Here is a 21,704-nt window from a genome sequence, read left to right as displayed (position 1 = left end):
GACAGGCAAACTGTGGCAATGTTGCCTGCAGCTCCCTTGAGTTATTTTGATTATGCCTAAAGACAAATTTACTTTGGTGGCATATTGCTTAAATAGAGCCCAGAATAGGCCCCTGTGATTAATATCATTGTTGTCTAGGTTTTGTTTAACAGAGGAACACTGGGAAATGTAGCAGTGTGCACTTCATGAAAATAGATAGTAGTGGAAATATAAAATGGGACCTTCACCACCTGAAAAGAGGAAATACAAGTTAACTTTTAGTATGGAGGAAACCCTTTAACAGAATTTTAACCTGTGTAAGATATGCTGATGGAGATGCTATATATCTTCTGTTTCTGTTTCAATTTTTCAGGATGCTCTACCATATCTTCTTTTGATTTGATGCAAAGAGGGTCCACAAATCTTCTCAAGTTTAATTACTTTCTTTATGTTGTAGGTGATTCACAACTATGGTCATGGGGGTTTTGGTCTGACTATTCACTGGGGCTGTGCCATGCAAGTGGCAAACATCTTTGGCAGGATTCTTCAGGAGAAGAAACCAAGCTGGAAATCCCAGTTGTAATTAGGCATAGTCACACTTGCCTTGCCTCACTGTCACTTCTGCTTCTTCAAATAATGATGATAAATGACTTCAAAACAGGTAGAAATTTGTACCCATTGGCCCAGCTTTTTACCGAGTTGGAATGACTCTGGCCATTTAAAAATGGCGAGTGGGACCCGATTCCAGTATTTCTGCCCCCATTCTTGGCGCCCCCAATTTTCACTGGTGTGGGATAAGGGCATGGGTAGCCCACACCCTAAACTTCGGACCTGGCTGGCTCTATTGCGAGGATAGGCGTCTCCTAGACCCCCGAAATTTTTGTGTAGTCTGCCCAGGTTCTGGATGACTTGTGGTTCATGACCTCTCCAAGGAGTCATGAACCATAGTTTGTATTCAGGACTCTTCCAAAGGTAAGTTCAAAAGGTCTTACCCATGCCACCGATGCTCCTTCCATGCCCATTCGCCCAGTAAACCTTATGTATGGAACCAATGAGCCATATAGTAACAATGGCATGAGTGGAACTGCTCCAAAAAAAACCCATTTATAAATCATCTTTTAAAAAAAACTGTTATTCCTACAACCCTGTAAAATGTCAATCAGACAGACCATTGAAGTATAAATAAGAGTCTTCAAACACTTTATAACTCTTAATTTTGTGCAATTAAACATTGAGACACTGACAAAAGAGATCACAGGAAGAATAACTTATTATACCCACTTAAAGACGTCAATCAAGCAAACTTAACAGCTATTATCAATTGCAAAAACAGAACCTCATGCTGAGATAATCCTTGATGAGTCTGGGCTCTCAACCAAATATGCATAATAAGGCCATCCACTTATATTGAAAGAGTTCTTACACCTGTCCTCATTATGCATGCTTGAGTTGGCATAGAAGTGGCATGGGTGTGGTGTGGGGCTAGAGGGCCTGACAGCATTTAATACAACTGGGACAAAGCGTCAGAGAACCGAGGTGAAATTTCCCGATTCGAGTTACCTGCCTTGGTAGTAAAAATTCAGCCCATCATATTAGTTTGTCATTGGCAAGTGATGAGCCCATTGTAATCTCCAAAATTGCTGAACCTTCCTCCCTCCCTGTCCTCCAAGCTGCTCCTCTATTAGTCCGCAGCTAAGTGTCTTTGTCTTACAAATCCCCAGATAATCCCTTGCTAACTCTGGAAATTTGTAAGTGGGGAATTTGTGTGTCACTCACTCTGTGGCACTGTGCAATGGTACAAATTTGTACTTAGATGATTTTTGTTGCTTTGTAGTCTGTATTTTAGAAATCTGTTCATATCTTTTAAAATGGGACATGAATTGGTTGGGCAACACTGTTCCTTCTCAGCCTCTAAATCTAAGCCTCTTGGGTATCCTAATTTATCCTTGTCTGTCTTGAGAAATTGTCCTGACAAATGGTGCCAGGAAAGATTATTGTCCTAATTTTTAATCATATTAATCAATTTCTTTTAAGAAAAAATTCTGCATTAAATGGATCTGAATTTTACCGCAGCTACAGAACTTTTTGCATTTAACTTGTGCTATTGTGAGTTTTATTTTTGGTGATTGAGTAGTATTCATTATATCCAATTTAATGGCTGGGGATACCAACAGGTAACCTTAAACAAAGTTTATAATGAATCCTGCAATGATTTCAAATAATTGATCCACAGTCAATAATTACTTTAATATCGAAACTACCTTGGATGATTTTGCGAACTAAATACAAATAACAAGGCAAATTCAGGTTTAGAAATTCCTGACATCAAAAATCAATTAATGCAAATACAGCTCAGAAATAATATATTCATACTTTTTTGACTTATCATAATTGTTATATTAAATTTAAAGAGCGGACAACCTTCACAACTTCAGAATGTAAAAGAGTGAAGAATAAGTGGCCCATTGAATCCTCTGACATTACATCATTACATTAGGAACAAGGAATGAATTAATATGACAATTATTTGGTAATAGTAATTAATCTGTTACAACATAATTTATCCAGCCATACAGAATGGTGTATTATGGTATTGTTCATAACAACAAGGAATGTTGTGTTTTGACATTGTTGTCTTATTGACACAGAATAGTTAATTTAACAATTCAACAAGGTCGCCTATAGAATTTTTAAATTCACAATAAATGAGCTCAATAAAACTTAAAATGAATTACAAAAAGAATCTTTATTTAATAAAATTATCTTTTTATATTTTAATGCAAACATTAATATCATTAAGTATATTTTTGTCCCATTACTATGAAGTAGCTTATTTACATCAATCAGGAAACAAGTTTACCAGTGACAGGCTGTCATGCAAGCACTGCATATGTTTTGTAAACAGTAAAATGCTCCAGTTCACTGCTTGGAGAACAAGTAAAATACATTCGAACACAAGACAGTAGTCACCTGATATACACAAGCAATCTGTAGGTGCACGTTGAATATCAAAGCACAGTATTAATTTATTAATATGCTGTGCAGGTCCACTTTTGAACTCACGTTGAACACATTCTTACAGTTCGGAGTAAAAAGAGCTCACAGGAAACCCAGATAATTCAATATTCACAAACACAATTTGAAACAAGCCAACAGTAATACCTGCACCACAGCCAGACAGAACACAGAGAGACCCAAACCTCCCTGATAATTCCATGGAGTCTCCTTGGGATTTGGAGATCAATTCTGCCATGTCCTGCTTATAATCAAACACAAAAAGAAATCACCAACGACATAGCCATGAATTTGACTCAGCCTCAAAGATCCCCTCCTTTCCCAGATTATGGTTGACAAAGGTTGTATCAAATGTACATAATGACATTTGCAATCAATCAAAATTGTCTAGACAAATGTGCCTATTTCCACTTCACTTTTGTAGATTTGCATAAATGTGTAGGTCATAATTGTGTATGATATTAGTAGCAGAATTAACACATTTGTTTGTTCACTCTGTCTATTATTACTAATATTATACAGTTTCAATCCAGTGAACTTTCTGAGGTTGGTAAGGATATGTGGTATCTATGATATTAATTTTCCCAGTGATAAAATGAATAGAAAAATAATTCCTTGGAGTGAATAACAGGCTGAGGTCTAATCAAGGGATATGGTCCAATTGTTTACATATAATAGTGGATGCTTGGAAATGAGTTACAGGTGTCATCTAGTTGAGGGATTTAGAAGGTTAATATATAAAATAACTTAACCAAGAGTGAATTAAAGGCTGGATAGCAACAAAGAAGTTGGGGTAGTTTATATCACATAACAGATAACTGAGAATGAGTTAGTTATAGGCTAGCATCTATTTGGGTTTTGAATGATGACCTGAACCACATGATATTGAGTAGTTTACAATTGCCATCTAAACCCTTAGTTATATATTTTAAACTAATAGATCGCTGTAGTGTTGCTCATGAGTAGTCCAGGACCTAAATGTTTACCACAATTTGCCACCGCAATATATCACATCACCAACTCAAGGTAAGACGCACCTTACTGACACTGAATGTTACATACTTCACAAATATATTATTTGTAGTACTATTAACTACTACTTTACAAAACTTGTTTAATCTGACTATTTCCCCCCTATCTTCCACCATAATTTTGCAGATACCTTATAGAGTTGTTTATATTCCCTTCACTAAAACCCTTTTTCATGAGTTATTTATATGATTAGCAGAGACTTTTTTTTGCTTGTTTGTTGCATTTCTGGCTCTTGCTAAAACTACCTTTGGCACGTCACTGCCTTGGGAAGTTTTTATTTATTAATGGTTAGATCTCCAATGAGTTGAACCTGAACAGGTGATCATTGCTTATCACCCAGGCCCAGCTAACTGACCATCTCCAGCCAACCAATGTCTGAGGTCAACTTCAGAGCACTTAACAAATATTCACCCCACCCATCACCCCATGGACCTAACTTAAATGATGGTTTTGACAATATTTTTACCTATAATATGCCAGAAAATTATACCTTATTTTTGACAATTCTTTCCACCAGTATGCTTCACAGCTGTTTGGAAATTTTCTGCCTAGATGTTATGACACATTTCAAGGTATTTTAGTGCCACAGGGATAGAGTGAAAACTGTGGTGCTTTTCACTCTCAAACAGAATTTGACTCTAAGTTCAAACTCTGTTCCCTGGTCTACCTGATCATTGTAACATTCAGAAGCAATCAGATTCAGCTGAAACTCTTGCCACCAATTCTATCCCCTATTTCGTCATTACCTCAGTTTGAACCGGTGTTGACAATCTTAGCATTCTATTTAGTCCATAGCTTTGCTTCCAACCCCATATCCTTTCCTTCACAAAGACCACCTACTTTCACCTCCGTAACATCACCTGTCTCTGCCTCATGTGTCTCATCATTTGCTGCTGAAATTCACGTCCATGTCCTTCTCACCTCTAAACCTGACTATATGAATGCTCTCCTGAATCATTTCCTACCTACTCCTCTGCAAATTTCAGCTCATCCAAAATTCTGCTGCCCATATTCTATTTCGTACCAAGTCATACTCGCCCATCACTCCTGTCCATGCTGACCAGGTCAGTCCCTCAACATCTCCAATTTAAGTTTCTCTACCTTGTGATTAAATCCTTTAAAGCCTCCTCTCCACTCCGCCCTGCAAAACTTTTAACCTCCTCCAGCCCTTCAACCTCATCAGGACTCTCCATTTCTCTGGCTCGGGCCTCCTGTGCGCCCACTCTTCTGTTCACTCTACCATAGGTAGCTGTGCCTTCAAGCCACAAGATTCCATGCTGGGATTTTACAACCCTCTGCCTCTCCACTTTAAAGACTCTCCTTAAAGCCAATGTATTTGACCAAGTTTTTGACCTTCCCTTCTAATGGCTTCTTCTTTGTTTCAGCATTGATTTTGAGTCTTATTACATCTCTCAGAATTGCCTTGATCATTTTTTTCTATGTTAAAGATGCCACATAAGTGGAAATTGTTATGGTACACTCTGTTTTTGTGGAACTATAATATCCAGTGTGAATCTAAGGCTCCCATCTCTCACTGTTTCACCTTCCTAGAACTAACATTCCTAGCACCCAAGCCCCAGTGAAATTTAAGCTCACATTCAGAGGGCAGGCTTTTACAGTAGAAACATCTTGGAGGTATAACATTAAATCATTAATTTTATGAGTGAGGTTATTGAGTTTCTTTAAAATCTATGCAATTTTGAAGTGAGCTTGATGTGTTATTTCTAGCTGTGTGTATTCACCTGAGTTAGAAAAGAAAATAGCAACCGAAAACAAAGTGAAGAAATTACTTGAGCATTATGATTGATACCCTGATTCACAAATGCAAGCTTCACAAACATTTGAGGGATTTGATTTTTAATTTGATGCTCATTGCTTGTTTTTCTTGATAATTCTTGCTACATTTGGTTTATTTGTGTTTAATCAATCTGATCTTGGTGGTTGAACAGCCAAGTAGATATTTGAACCAGTTTTTTTTGCCCTGTAGATTTGTGATGGTCATGCCTGATGCATGCCACTCATGACTTGTGAAGCTTCTGAGATCAGGTTTTCAGGCACAACACAGCATAATTGAAAAATGACCAAAATTCTTCATGTAAGTCTGCATACCCCTGTGAGCAGCATATTTGCTGCTTTCGTTTTCCAATCACATTAGGGAGATGTACAGTGTATGGAAATTAGGCTTAATCAATCAAAATTATTGGGATGAACTTTAATTTAGCTTCAAAATTGAGGTTTTAGCTTCTGGTCTGAACGAGTGCTCTGACTGGGGAGCAGTGGCACGTGACCAATGAGAAAGGGCTATCCATGCTTTGATGAGCCCTGTTGCATACAGCATATCACTAAACATTCAATCTGACATGGTATTGAGAAAACAAGCTGCTTCCACCATGAGGAGAACAGGAGGACTTTGAAAGTGACATAACCATGCATCAGTAGAGATCTGAGGGCACGTACCTTCCATCTTCTGTGCTGGGAAAGGAGAAGATCACTTTTTGGGGGAGAGGGGTATGATATTTAATTATGTGTACCACTTGTAAGTTATCTAAAGTTGCACACATTTCAACAGTCAGATTTTGTGTTTGCTTGTAACCACAGTAATCACAAAATAGCCAATTTCTGAACGAGAACTTATTGCTATTACAATGGCTCCACCAACCTGTAGTTAAGTGGCAGCCTGTCTCAGCTGGTAGCAATTCAGCCTGTAAATGTAGGTTCAAGCCCTGCTCCAGGACTTGAGCGCGCAATTTACACTGAAACTCTAATGTAGTAGAGCGAGTGTAACATGAAGTCAGTTGTCATCCTTCAAATGAATCGTTAAGCCAAATTTCCAATTACGTGTCAGGTCTACATTAAAAATCCCCTCCAGAATTTCCCCAAAGGTTTTCCAGCTGGATATCTCCAGAACCTCTGGAGAAACAGCTAAAAATGCCTGTTCTGCTGTTTCATGGTTCTGCTGCTCATCCACTAAAATTACAGCAGCAGATCAGGGAAACTGTGGAAATTCGGGGCCTCCATTTTATTTTGAGCAAGAGCAGGGAGTTCTCCTGGTGTCCTGGCTATCATTTCTACCACCACCATAAACAGAATCAGTCGTCACTTGTGGGACCTTATTGTGTGCATTACACTTTGATTGTTTTCCAAGTGCTTTAGGATATTTCTAAGGCATTTTAACTCTTGTATAGATGCTTGCCTTGATTTCTATTCACACAGACAACTTCTCTTGCGCAAAAGTGAGCATGATTTGTCTGTCTGAAAGCCTGCCTATACCAGCCCAAATTAACCATGAACCATTGTTTGTTCTCAATATTTCCAAATTAATTAAATGTGATTTTAATGCAGCTAATTTAATGCCATTTGGAGTACATATACTAAGGCATTCATACATGACATGTTGAGCTCACGTTTGAAGCTCAACTCTGAATGTTAATCAGATTCTGCTTTCATCAAACCTTTTATAATTTTTTACAATTCACAAATGTTCTTGAAACAGCCCATTTCTCATCTTGAATCACTTCATCTTGAAGTGTCACTGTTGTTACTTCTCGCTGTCCCAGTGAAAGAGTTAGATTGTGGTCTTAAGAGGGACTACCCCAACATAATTCCTTACAGCTAGTAAATATCTCTACAATTATCACAGGTTATATATTACTTCACTCATGCAAATAGGATTGGTTAGAGTTATGATTTTCAGTGAAGGACTGAAATGATATTGGTTCAGTAAAAGAGGTAACTAGTGCGTGAACTCAAAGAATGTGTGGATCAGTGGTGGGGGTTAGACAATCCTGTTCAGCAAGTACATGTCACATTTTCCTAGTACAATCTTATATATAATTGAGAATAGCTCTACTTGTAATGTACCTGTGAAATTTGCTACCAGGAATACTGAAAGTTAAAAATTCAAACATTTCTATCTTCTGGAAAATTTGTTGGAATGTTCTTAAAGCATGGCCCTCAATAAGTTCAAATCAAAAGCACCCTAATAATACTATCGCCTTAGCATCAGGGATTTGCTTTCAGCCTAGCAAAGAATAACCAATTACAATATTGGTATAGCAACAGTGAATATCTTAGAATTTTACTGATACCAACCAGGAATAATCAAGTCCAATATTAGCAACAAGGAATGACCTATTGTGACAGCCAAGCGACAGAATCCTGCCTATTGTGATATAGATGGCATACACAACAGGAAATGGCACCTTAGAAAAACATTGTTTTACCAGCAAGAGACACATATTAAGATATCACCTGCTTAGCAATACACCTGATACAAGACCAGCTCGTTGAAGTTTAGTGGGTAGCCATGATCTTGCATTCATACATGTTAACATACATAAATTTCCTATTGGAAATGTTGACTTTCTCAGTATATAACTGAGTTTTCTATAAAGCAGTGCAGCCTCAAGCACGTTTTTTATTGTTTTAAAGTTACAGGTTTGTTAAGCAGTCCCATTGCATGGTACAATAATACAGACAAACCTTGCAAATACAAACTGGTCTTTCTAATGAGATTACTTCTTTTCGTGAAGATGACCAGGATTTCCTGCTTTACCTACCTCATATTCACATTGAGGCTATTTCTTGTGTGGTTGATCTTCTGTGCAATGATAAAATCAAGTCCTTGTGCACCAACTTGTCCATACTTGGCATCCCGTCTGCAAAGTTCATTTGGACAGTGTACTTTCAGTACTTCTGCTTATCTTCTGTGCAAGAGTTATGATTAATTGAAAATGGGACTGTGTGGCAACTATAAGAGATTGTTTAGACCAGCTTATTGAAGTTAATGGGTACCCATGATAGTTTTCAATTCATTTATTAATAAACATTGTACTTCCTGTTGCAAATATTTCATTTATCAATGCATGGGGTTGACTCACAGTAGGGGGAAATAATATACAGTAGCAGTTTGTAGTAACAAAGCTTGTCTGTATTATGGCTGGGTAAATGGCAAGGTATGAAAGGCAGGTCCCTCCCCTTACATTCTACTTTAGATTCTACCTTTTAGTTTCCAATCATTTTTGGGTGCCCTTTGGTTTGACATCACAAGACTGCTGGGGTGGGGTGGGGTTGTTTCCCCTTTTTTTATATATATATATATATATATATATGAGCAATGCTCTACATTTGTTTCCCACCTTAATACTCACGCCATTTTTTAACCAGCAGAATGGATGTATATTGGTAATGATCACAATGCTGTCTGCTTCCTGTGAGGCCATTTTTGGTCTGGTTGCTCTTCCAAAAAACTCACTCTAGGTGCTTCTGGTTGAGTTGCTTGAGCAATGTGTCCTGCCCACCATTTCCTGACCCCACTCTTGCTGACTGGACTCTTGTAGACCTCGCCCCATTGTTTCAATCGGTAGGAAGCAGGAAGCAAGGGCTGCCAATAAACAGCATCCACTGTATACTGAAAGTGTCAGGTAGATTGAGGATTCCAACATAACCTGATTGGGAAAAACAGTTTCTGTAAACTAATGTGCCTTTCTTCACTCTCTTTTCAATAATGTAACAACCATTTTACAAAGTTTTCTGAAAGGTGCTTTAAACATTTCTCCTTGGTCCTTACTTCCTTGTAACATACAGCATTTGCAGCTGAAAGTACAAGTTGCTTCCAAGCCTCTGCCAAGTCACTCTGAAATTAGCCACTAGGATGTGAGCATGGACTATCACAGGGGTAGCACTGCATTTCCTTCACTCTCTGTGAGATTTTAAAAATTCTCTCACGGGGTATGGGCATTGCTGGCTGGGCCAGCATTTATTGCCCACCACTAATTGCCCTTGAGAAGGTGGTGTGAGCCGTTGAAATTCCGTACAGTATAGGTACATCCACAGTGCTGTTAGGAAGGGAATTCTGGGACAGCGAAGGAACAACGATATAGCTCCAAATCAAGCTGGTGTGTGGCTTGGAGGGGAACTTGCAGGCAGTGGTGTTCCCATGTGTCTGTTGCCCTTGTCCTTCGAGTTGGTGGATGTTGCGGGTTTGGAAGATGCTGTCGAGGGAGCCTTGGTGTGTTGCTGCAGTGCATCATGTAGATGGTAAACACAGCTGCCACTGTGCATTGGTGATGGAGGGACTGACTGTTCAAGATGGTGGATGGAGTGCCAGTCAAGCAGGCTGCTTTGTCCTGGATGGTGTCAAACTTCTTGAGTGTTGTTGGAGCACACTTATCCAGGTAAGTGGAAAGTATACCATCACACTCCTGACTTGTACCCTTGTAGATGGTGGACAAGCTTTGGGGAGTCAGGAGTGGGGGTTACTCTTTGCAGAATTGCCAGTCTCTGACCTGCTCTAGTAACCACAGTACTTACATGGTTGGTCCAGCTCAGTTTCTGGCCAATGGTAACCCCCAAGATGTTGGTAATGGGGGTTTCAGTGATGGTAATACCATTGAATGTTTAGAGGAGGTGGTTAGATTCTCTTTTGTTAGAGACAGTCATTGTCTGGCAGGAATGTAACTTGCCACACGTCAGTCCAAGCCTGCATGTTGTCCAGGTCTTGCTGCATATGGACGTGGACTGCTTCAGTATCTGAAGAGTCACGAATGGTGCTGAATATTGTGCAATCATCAGCAAACATCCCCACTTCTGACCTTATGATGGAGAGGAGGTCATTGATGAAGCAGTTGAAGATGGTTGGGCCTAGGACACTGCTCTCAGGAATTCCTGCAGTGATGTCCTGGGACTGAGATGATTGACCTCCAACAACCACAACCATCTTCCTTTGTGTTACGTATGACTCCAACCAGTTGAGAGTTTTCCACTGATTTCCATTGACTCCAGTTTATTAGGGCTCCTTGATGCCACACTCAAGGTCAAATGCTGCCTTGATATCAAGGGCAGTCATTCCCAATCTCACCTCTTAAGTTCAGCCCTTTTGTCCATGTTTGAACCAAGGCTGTAGTGAAGTTGGAATCTGAGTGGCCATGGCAGAACCCAAACTGAGCATCAGTGAGTGGATTATTTCTGAGTAAATGCCGCTTGATAGCACTGTCTACGAAACCTCCCATCGCTTTGTTGATGTTTGTGGGTAGACTGACAGGGCAGCAATTGGCCAGGTTGGATTTGTCCTTTTTGTGGACAGGACATACCTTGGCAATTTTCCACATTGTCAGGTAGATGCCAGTGTTGTAACGGTCCTGGAACAGCCTGGCTATGGGAGCAGCTAGTTCTGGAAGCCTGCAGTCTCAATATGGTCACATGGCTAAGAAAGGGAAACAGATTTGGAATTCTCTGCATCTCACTGCTCTGTGGCACAGTGCATTAGATTGAACATACGTTGCAACTTTGCCACCATGGCAATGATCTGTAAAACTCTATGGAGCCTTAGACACTTTGTTTACTATATTTCACTTCCTTTCCCATTCTCTCCTTGTCTCCTCCAGATGGTGACTCATTGTGAGGCACAATTCCACCAGTGTAGGCAATGCATCAATAGATTTCCTAAGTGGCCATTTTCATGTGTGGACATATGTGACAGAATGCTATTCAACTATGGGAACGTTACAGTGGAGCATGATCCTGCCCTTACCAGGAGCCTTATGATTACTTTCCAGCAGGAGTAGTATTCAGAATAGTATTCAGAAGCATGAACTCTGAAAGATTCTGTCCCCTTCAGGGACACAGCGAGTTGCATTGGGTGGAATTTAATGTCTTTCCCTGTGGCGAGTTTGGTGGCAGGGGAGCATTTAATCAGGCAGGCGGATCATGGGTGGGGATCCTGCAGCCTTCCTGCCACAGGGAGGCTGTTAGGTTTTAGCAGATGGTCTTCCCACACTACTGGTAAAAAGCCAGTGGCGGCCAGAAGAGATCCTTAATTAGTGTCCTAATTGACTTCTAGGCAGGAGGGCTGTCCCTACCACTGGTGAAATGCCATGGTGGAAGGAAGCCAACCATGCCTTTTGTCCCCATTTAACAGACTCCACTGCCTCCCAGCCTGTCCCAAAAGGGTTAGTAAAATCCAACTCACCAAGTGCACTGTGGATAGATTGAATTATGACCTATTGAAAAAGGTGGGACTTGTTTTCATCATACCTGTGCAATGAAAGGAGTGATTAGAGCTCCCACACGTGCCATCCCACTGCATGTTCCTAATCCCAATGCACGGGTGGCAGTCGGGTAAACCTGGAAGAAATAAAGCCGGAGAGAATTAAAGTGAAGGATGACATTTGGGGATATTTGGGTATTGTTACTTTACTACAGTCTCCACAAAAGAAAAACAAAGCTGTAGATCACAACCAGGAGAGGAAATGGAATAAAGTGAGAGGATTAGAGTGGTGAAGCCAAAAATATGGTTAAAGAGAAATATTTTGAGAAATTTTCCTGAGAGAAAAGGAGGTGGCAAGGTGGAGGGAACTGGGTAGGAGCTCCAGAAATTAGGAGTAGGGTGGCTGAACCTCCAGTCACTAATGGTGGAGTGTGAGCAGCGAAGGACAAAGAGAAGCTTAATGTTGGAGAAGCAGACTTTGTATGTGGGGACTTAAGGCAAGAAAAGATCATTTAAGTACAATGGAATGAGGCAATGGAGGGATTTGAAATTGAGAACAGGAATTTTGTAGTCAACTCACTAGGGAATAGGGAGCCAGTGCAGCCTGGAAAAGATAGGTGGTGGGAATGCTGGACTCCGTGCTGGTGTAAATGCAAGTTACAGTGTCTTGGATGAGTTGAAATGTGTGGAGGTGTGAGTTAGTGGAGGCTGGGGGCATTTAAGAGATCATCAGATAAGTAGAACCCTGAGGTGCTAATGCTATGGACAAGGGTTTTGGCATTAGATGAGAGAGACTGAGGTGGAGGTAGTGAATGATGTAGAGCTGAAACAGAGCAGTCATTGTAGAGTGAGTATGGAGGAGAAAGCTGAACTTAATGGTTATAAAACCATTTTACAGCGACACTACAATTGCCATGTACACAACTGAAGATTCTTGTTACGTTGGAGTTCATCCCTACTCTTTTCCATCTTATCCTTCCTTCTTGACCAATGCAAATAGTTTGAGGGAATCTGAATTTATTTCTTGGTTTCAGAATCTTAATTCTAACTTTGGTTGCTCCTCAAAGGTGAAGATTGTTTTTTAAAAAAAACTGTCAATCTAATCACGTAGATTCCAATTAGTGCACTGTATCCAATTTCTTTCTTTATATCATGCACCATTTTTATGCATTCTCAGGACGTGGGTATCACTGGTAAGCCCACATTTATTGCCCATCCCTAGTTGCCCTGAAGCGATGGCATTGGGCCTTCCTCAGCCACTGTAGTGGTTTCACACAACTGAGTGGCTTGCTCGTCCAGATCAGAGGGCAGTTAAGAGTCAGCCGTGTTGGTGTCAGACTGAAGTTAAACGGAATCCTGACATCCTAGGTTTGCTTTTATAAAAGGACATGTGTGAAACAGTTGCATTTTTATGACAATCCAACTACTTCACTTACGCTTTTACCGCATATTTTAAAAACTAAATTCAAACTCTGAAACTGCCATTGTCATTTTCTGGATTACCAGTTAAGTAACATAACCACTCCACTACTGCACACATGAGAAATGGATAGCTTGACCCTAGAATTCTTGTGTGCAACAATACATTGACCTTACCTCAGGAGTATAAACATATGCAGCTTGAAATCCACCTGATATGAAAGCTCTGGCAATAAAGAGGAATGCTGTGAGGGCCAACCTGAAGAAGAGAACCACATAAATAGTCATCCCCACAGATAATAGGATAACTGATATAAAAAATGAATTAGAAACAAAAGGCAATTATTCCTATGTTCATTCTGACTAAACTGTTTCTTCTACATGCAGCCCTGCAGCCAATGCGGTATCTCACAACATCACTGGAACTTAGCAGTGATTCAGAGGAGGCCCAATGCAGATCAGTGTCAGGAATTTCAGAACCCCAAATATTGGGTAGCCTAAAGCACATTGAATTTAATATTGTCACAAGGACTAACCTTGTACAATGAATTTCTGGCTTGTGAAATTTTATTTAAACATACTTTTTGTTACCTAAGTAAAATGCAATGATCTGTGTGAGAAATGTTCATACCTAAATTTAGCAAAAAAGGCAGTACTCTAATGTATTTCTTCAAATTTGGTTTGTATCTGCCAAGGTTATTTAGAGTTATTTAGCACCCAGTGAGTTCTGTCAAAGATGATTGGAACAATTTGAGACAATAAGGATTTTGCACACACAGCATATTAACATATTAAAGTGTGCTAGTAGACTTCTCATAGTGTCACTCAAGATTGTAGTCTCATATTTGGGATGCAATTTTTAATGTTTACCTTGCAGTGTAAACAAACAGCAAGTTTCCCATCACTGTAAAAGAAGAAATCTGCTAAAGTCAGTGTCACATGGTAAAAATATTATACCCTTTACTGATACTAAAAGGTATAATATTTGTAATACTATTTATCTGCCTTCTTACTTAGTTAAGTAACTTTGTCCCTGTTCAAAACCTCTTATTCTCCACTATTTACAATATAAAATCTTCCTTCTTTTTCTCAGTTATTAGTGTGATTTCCAACCAAGATGCAATTCAGTGTTTTTATATATAACTATTCGGGGAGGTTTTCCCATTGTCAAGTCACCAGTGACCAACCCCTCAACTCAAGTCAATTTGCCGTTGTCTGAAAATGACCATGATCCTGACTCCAACATCATTTCCTCTCAGCAACACTAAAAATGTCATTCAAAACAACACTCCAATTCTTTACTTAATGGGGAAAAAATATTTTACATTTTTTGCCATTTATACCTTGCATTACCGCAATGGGTGAAATAGCTGTGACTCAGGTAAATCTCAAAGACTGAACTCCAGGTACTGGGGCACCTGTCTGCTTCTCCTCAAATAGTAAACTTACAGGTTCAAAATGATATTTTAAAAGGCCAATCATTTTTCTGACATTGGAGAGGACTCAAATAGCCTCTAACTGACCTTAGGTTGGGCATTTTCAGAGCAGCCCTTGTAGTCTGAATAACAGATGGTGAGTTACTTTGGAAAAACTATGTATCACGTGGTTTACTGTTAGCAACTGTTATGACCACAGTCGATGTTATTTGCTGAACAAGCCAAATCCCAGAGGGAAGCTTGGCTTACTGATCATAGCCATTTTTTTGTATTTTGAAAACGAGGGAAAGAACTACCGATCCCAGAAGCCCAGTAACACCTTTAGGATTTTAAAGTTAAAAGATTTATTAATAAAGAAGAAAAAAATACTTAAGCATGCAAGATTAAAGTTACACACAACAGTCTTACAAAACATCCCTCCACAAAACCCACTTGGTCAGAACACACAAGTAAACTACTTGGCAACAGCTCCCTTATAAATTTTTGACTATAAAAATCCAGTAATATTACCCAAGGCAAAACCACTGTCACTTTAGTAAAGGTCTACTACATGACTTTTCATTCTCTTCCACTCTACTGTGGAAATCCAAGAAAGTTCAGAAAACAAACTGCTTTCTGAGACAAAGGGCGGAATTTTCTGAGCCCGCTGGCAGAGGGCGTGATAGGTGGTGTGCACAGAAAATATGGTGTGATCTCCTTCACGACGGCAAGTGCTAGCCAACCTCAGAGGCGACTGCTGAGGGGGTGGGGGGTGTCTGGGGGCAATTGCTGGCCAATCTCGGAGGCAACAGTTGAGAGGAGGGGGGTGTCTGGGGACAAGTGCTGTTCAGTTTCGGAGGTGACTGTTGTCGGTGGGAGGAGGGGATCAAGTGTTGCCCTGACACTGCATCCCACGCACAGGCAATCAAGGTGGGGGGCAGGGTAAGCGAGGGAATTGGCCACGCATTAGGGACACCTGAATAAACAGATAATGCCTCTGCAACTGAGACAGATCAGGCGTAGCCACAGTGATATGATTGGGGTTGTGTTCTTAGCCTGCCTGCGCATGCAAGCAATGTGGAGGGTCCAAAGGGCCACCAAGTGCTCCATGCCTTACCGCCTCCTCAACAGCACAGACTTCAAGTCTGCCACCACTTTATTGGACAGCGGAGCAGTTGGATTGCACATGTTGTACAATATCTCGTCAATGCTGGCCATGTAGCAGTCACTGCTGGGGGCGCTGACAGCCCCTTACAATCGCAGCATCTTGGTTTGGACTAGTGTCCCCCATGTCGCAGGCTGACGGGGCAGCTATGCAGTGCAATCCTCTCTGGCCATCCGAGGGGTGACCAGCACTCTCCGGGAAGCATTAAGGGGCAGTCACACAGGGCCAGGAAAGGTGCTAAGTACAGCCATGATAACCAAGCCTCATTCTCTCATGCTGCAGGAGGACCACGTCAGGATCATGGATCCTAGGGAACTAGCTGTATGCTTGATGCCAACAGAGACCATAGAAGACTGAGGAGAGGGTGACTGAGGCTCCTGGCTGCACAAAGGCAGGAGCAACAACCTCATGAAGAAGGGGCAGCAGGACCTCCAGCACACGCTGCCCAGGAGCGATAGCAAGGCATGGCTTATCGGTGCCTCGCAACACCCAGGGTCTACAGACGCCATGTGCAAATGACTGAGAACCAGTGTCACCGACGACTGTGCATGTCTAGGGACCTGATGGCTCACATCTGCCACTTACTGCAGGACTTGGCACCAAGGGGACATGGTGGGCATCCACTGCCAGTGACTGTGAAAGTGACCATGCGCTCAATTTCTATGCCAGTGGCTCCTTTCAGGGCTCCATAGGTGACCTCTGTGGGATTTCACAATCCGCCACCCACAAATGCATCCGTGAGGTCACGGATGCCATCTTCTCCAAGGCACACAACCTTGTGGATTTCGCCTGGAATCGGGACAGCCAAGATGCAAGGGCCATTGTATTTGCCCTGATCTCGGGATGCCCACAGGTGCAGGGTACGATTGACTGCACTCATGTGGCACTCAGGTCTCCGTCACAATGCTTGGTGGACTTCATCAGCCGCAAGGGCTTCCACTCACTGAACATGCAGCTGGTATGCGACCACCAGAAACATCCTTCAGGTGTGTGCACGCTTTCCAGGGAGTGTGCACGTGCTACATCTTGAGTCATTCGCAGATCCCTGCAGTCTTCCACAGAGGCTGCAGGGTTGGCTCCTTGGTGACAAGGGCTACCCTCAGAGGCTGTGGCTGATGACACCCATGTGGCAGCCTCAGACTGCAGCAGAGCGACGCTCTAATGTGGCTCATGCAGCAGCTTGCAACTTGGTAGAGCAGACCATCAGAATGCTGAAAATGTGGTTCTGGTGCCTGGACCAGTCTGGTGGAGCCCTGCAATACAGTCCACAGAGGGTGTCATGCATCATTGTCGTCTGCTGGGCCCTTTACAGCCTGGTGCTGCAACGGGGAGAGGAGCTGACTGAGGAGAAGATGGAGGATCTGCATGTCTCCTCCAATCAGGAGGATGCCAACAGGGATGAGGGTGGGAGGTCCTCATTGGTGACAATGATGGGGATGGGGCTCTCGCACTGGCTAGATGAGGCAGACATGCTCAGGAAGCCCTCCTAGCTCCCAAATTTATGGAGGATAATGACGACATGCAGTGAGGCATCCCCATAGATCCTCACATCACAGCTGTGAACGTTTGACTCCAGTCTGGCTTATGGCAGTGCCAGTACCCTCTGTGAGAATGCTCCTGTCATGGAGATGCAGTGGAAGGCCTAATAGTCACTCGATCACAGGAGCATGATGACAACATGCAGTAAGGACACTTCATAGATCTTCACATAGCCTCTGGGAATGTCTGACTCCTGTCTGGCCACAAGCAGCTCGCTTGCGCTCCATGATCAGGGCCATCTCAGAGAAGCAGCCATGAAACATGAGACTCCATCTTCTCCTTCAGCACCTCAGCCCTTCAGGACCTGGTGCACAGCATCACTGGTTATAGATGCTGGTGTGTTTGAGGCCAGCCCTGCCTTAAAGGTGCTGAGGGCACACAGAGAGAATGAGAGAACTCGTGGCATATTCCCACTACATGCTGGCAGCAATGACCAGCACCACCGTAGTGCAGGCATCAGTAATGTTTTCAGGGAGTGTGCGACTGGACCATCACTGGTCTGAGGGCTGCACAGAGTACATGGAAGAGGCCCTGGACTGAGACACCTGTCTTTTATCTTGTGCAGAAAAGTTTCACATCTGAATGACAAGAACATTGCTCATCAGAACAAGGAGCAACAGGGAGACATTCTTAAGAGTTTATTGACAGTAGTGAACAGTATGTACAAGTATCAACACTCATGGCTGGGCTGTGCAACTACTCTTAGCTAAATTTCCTAACCCTGATGCTACGTCTTGGTGTTCCCCAGATATCCACAGCAGAGGTGGAGGCAGCCTGCTGACTGTGGCGACCTGTCTGTGATGACTTTGGTAGGCGTCCTCTGGAGGGCCAAGAATTGGTGGGCCCTGACCTGCTTTCAGAGTGCTGCTGTGTGGCAATGGCACCCTCCTTGGCCTGTGAAGCTGGAGTTGCGGAAGTCACAGGAAGAGGGGATTTGGATGGGCTGGTCACCCCCAGAGTCACCTGGGTGGATGGATGCGGAGTGTGCACCTGCTGATCCTCTTCCCTATGGATGCCCAAGGGCCCCTGGGTGCCCAAGAGCCCCTGGCTGACTCTGTGAGTGGAAGGGATCACTGGAGTGAGATCAAACTGCTCAGCATTCTTCTCGCGTACACACTGTTGGAAGCCAGCTATGGCATCAGTGATGGAGTTAAGCCAACGCAAAAGTGCAGGAGTGACATCCTGGACCAAGGTCTCCATGGCGGCTGGCATCCTGCCAATGTTGACCTCAGTGCGTTGCAATGCCAGGGCTATCACCTCAGCCTGAAGATGGACAGACTCCTTCATCTTGCCTTGCAATCTGAGGAGTCATCTGACTCGGACTCAGCAATGTTCTGGCCTCCAGCAGTCCTCCGAGCGCTAGGGACCTGCAAAGTCCCTGCCTCTGCCTGCTGTGGATCAGAAATTGTGATGTGCTCATCAGATTGTGATCCCGAGGCTACTCTAAAGCTAGGCCCCACCGAGGTGTGTGTCTCTGCACTGGTGGAGGGTGTGGGTGAATGCTGATGGGTCTTCAGGGAGGATGACTTCAGATTCTTCTTCAGAGGTTTCTTTGGGGCTTGACTGGAGGCCCTGAGTCATGGACTCTGTTGGCTGTTTGGCAGATGTGCCTGCAAAAGCAAGGGGAGATAATTAGTACATGGCAGTCGCCTGTGAAAGAGGACACATCACTCACAGCATGGTTGTCTGATGGAAGTTGCACTGCTGGATCCTCATTTAGTAGAACAGCTCTGACCTCACCATCAGCACAGGACCAGTCCTGGTCATCACCGCTGGCTAGCTGGATGGCTCTGTTTTTGAATTCTGTCAGAACTTTGATCTCCGGCATCCCTCCATCTGTCTGCGATTTCCCTCCTATTGTGAGCCAGTTTGTCCTGCACTGTTAGAGATCAGGAGAGTGTATCAGGATGCCTGCCGGGCCAGATCATAAGTACACCTGGCCTGTTTGGGTGTTGAGTGGTCCCATCAACGGGATGAGGACAATGATGGTGTGTGTGAAAGAGTGAATGATGATGTCCCTTGCACTGACAATGAATGAGGACCCTGTGGATGTGTGATGGGTTTGTGAGTGTGTGAGTTGAGAGTGATGAGAAGCGTGACTTGCCCTGGCAGAACGGAGGAGATCATTCATCCTTTTGTGGAACTGGGTGGCTGTTCTCCTCTGCAGGGCGTTTGTGCTGACCACTGCTGCCACTACCTCCCAAGCTGGATTGGTGACATTGCTACCCATCCTGCGGCCAGAGCAGGGGCAGGGCAAATCCCATTGGGCTCCTTGGCATCCAGCATTCACTCCCACTTTTTGAAGTGGGAGGCTGCAGTCTTTTTTCCTTTGCTGGCCATGTCTCCTGGGCAGCGGTGGTGAGCTGGTGACTATGAGCGCTTTGCTGGTGGATGCCTTTTAAAGATGGTGGCCGGCGTGATGCAACAGCCGGATGATGGTGGCGGGCGAAGGAAAGCCCGCTTGCCATGGAAACAGCATGTTTCGCAGGAGTGAATAAATAATGAGGCAGGTTCGGGACAATACAGCATGAAAACCTGCCATTTTCATTAGCGGATAGGATTCCATTTACCTGCCCGCTACCGCACTTAGTTCAATTCTGGGAAAATTCCGCCCAAAGACTTTTTTGGTCCCGCTGGATGACTGCTTCAGATTTCACACCTTTTCTCAGCACAGAGCTGGTCTTAGGACATCTCCCCTGCACAGCCACCACAACTCAACTAAACATCTTTCCTTAAATGTCCTTTTTCCCTTTCATCTTAGATTCCATTGTTCTCAAACGCTTCTTTGAACTCAATTTTTCCAAAATCTAAAAATCTTTAATGTTTTCCTATTGCCTCCACTTTTGGGTTAAATAAAATTTAATAACCTCTTGTTTACTTATAACCTTTGTAAGCTGTAAAAGTCCTTGTCACTTCTGAGCTCCCCTTTGAAATTTAACAGCTGAAAAGTCAAGTCCCTACTTATCACCTATACAAAATTTAAAACCCAACCTATTTACTTGTAAATCCACTTCACCAGAGCCTCTCATTATAAATGCATGCATCTAGCTCCTTTACCCTTTTATCTTTCAACTCCCACAGACAAGCTGTCTCTATGAAACCCCACCGCTCCCCCCCCCCAGTTTAATTAATCATGGACACATGCACACATCCTCCATTACAGAATACCACCATGTTCCCAAAATATTAAAAATGTGATGACATGGCAGGTGATGTGTGCTGGGTGGACCAAATCCACAAGGGAAATTTGGCCACAAAATCACAACTGTTTTGCAATTTGTGTTTATTACAAGAAGATTTGTGCACTGCATTCAGAAGTAATGAGTCCACTAACCCCTTTGGAGATTTTAAAAACCAAATTAAAACAGTTATTAACAAAATAAAAGATTTCAAGCACATACATAAGATTACTGTTACTTAATAATATAACAAATCCCAAAATTTCTAATGAACCTGATTCCCAACTATACACCCACTTTAAGGCAATAGTCCAAAATAGATTTTAAATTTAAATAATCAAGCCAGCAAGTTTACCATGGCACCCACTTGACAGTGGAATTCCAAAGGCCTCCACCTTTGGTTACTGGACACAGCATACTTCAGCAAAAGTGGCTGGAGGCTTCCCTAAGGCTGTTTTACACGGTCCTTTAGATCTTACATGCCTCCCCGCCCCCACCAACAACATAGCCTTCCATTCCTCTTTAATATATGTTTCGCTCTCTTTAATCTGTAAATTCCATTATTCTATACATCTTTGAAAATTTACTTTTCCCATAATATAAAAATCTTTCTTATCGCCAAGATGGTCAGCACCTTTGGGTAAAATAAACACACTGCTTGGTCTTGCTTATCTTGTTAGTTGTAAACATCCTATCATCCCTTTGAAACCCAAACAACTCTTCACTTATCTAAAAATGCAAATTTCCTTCACACTCTGTATGCTAAGCCCTCACCCATGGTTACTCATTAACATTTCAAATGTCTTTTACCCCTAACTTCTTTTGATAAATTCAAGCTAACTGACTCAAATTTAATTAAATCACAGACTCACACCCTTTAACTACTTTATAATAAGCCACAGTGAAAACATGTTACTTTCATGCCAAAACAATTACATCCATCTCCACACAATAGTATGGGAAATCTGCTAGCA

At 42.5% G+C, this 21,704-nt stretch overlaps 2 protein-coding genes across 3 annotated transcripts in view; one reads left to right on the top strand and one right to left on the bottom strand.

The window, feature by feature from the left end:
• LOC121286280 (D-amino-acid oxidase-like) overlaps positions 1-2,046 on the top strand; it is a 32,608-nt gene extending 30,562 nt beyond the window's left edge. For both annotated transcript variants that reach the window (XM_041203327.1, XM_041203326.1), the window contains exon 12: positions 437-2,046. In XM_041203327.1, the coding sequence (XP_041059261.1) occupies positions 437-562 (126 nt within the window). In that variant the 3' untranslated portion in view covers positions 563-2,046. The remainder of the gene's footprint in view (positions 1-436) is intronic.
• Positions 2,047-9,281: 7,235 nt separating this feature from the next.
• Positions 9,282-21,704, bottom strand: part of LOC121286010 (synaptic vesicle 2-related protein-like) — a 56,797-nt gene continuing 44,374 nt past the window's right edge. The window contains exons 14-16 of the mRNA XM_041203032.1: positions 13,610-13,691; positions 12,061-12,150; positions 9,282-9,473 (exon numbers count right to left, since the gene is read on the bottom strand). Coding sequence (XP_041058966.1) covers positions 9,282-9,473; positions 12,061-12,150; positions 13,610-13,691 — 364 coding nt within the window. The remainder of the gene's footprint in view (positions 9,474-12,060; positions 12,151-13,609; positions 13,692-21,704) is intronic.

This window comes from Carcharodon carcharias, chromosome 13 (assembly GCF_017639515.1).
Source record: "Carcharodon carcharias isolate sCarCar2 chromosome 13, sCarCar2.pri, whole genome shotgun sequence".
NCBI classification, from domain to species: Eukaryota; Metazoa; Chordata; class Chondrichthyes; order Lamniformes; family Lamnidae; genus Carcharodon; species Carcharodon carcharias.
The sequence above is the reverse complement of the archived record's forward strand: the minus strand, read 5'-3'. Positions and strand labels throughout refer to the sequence as shown.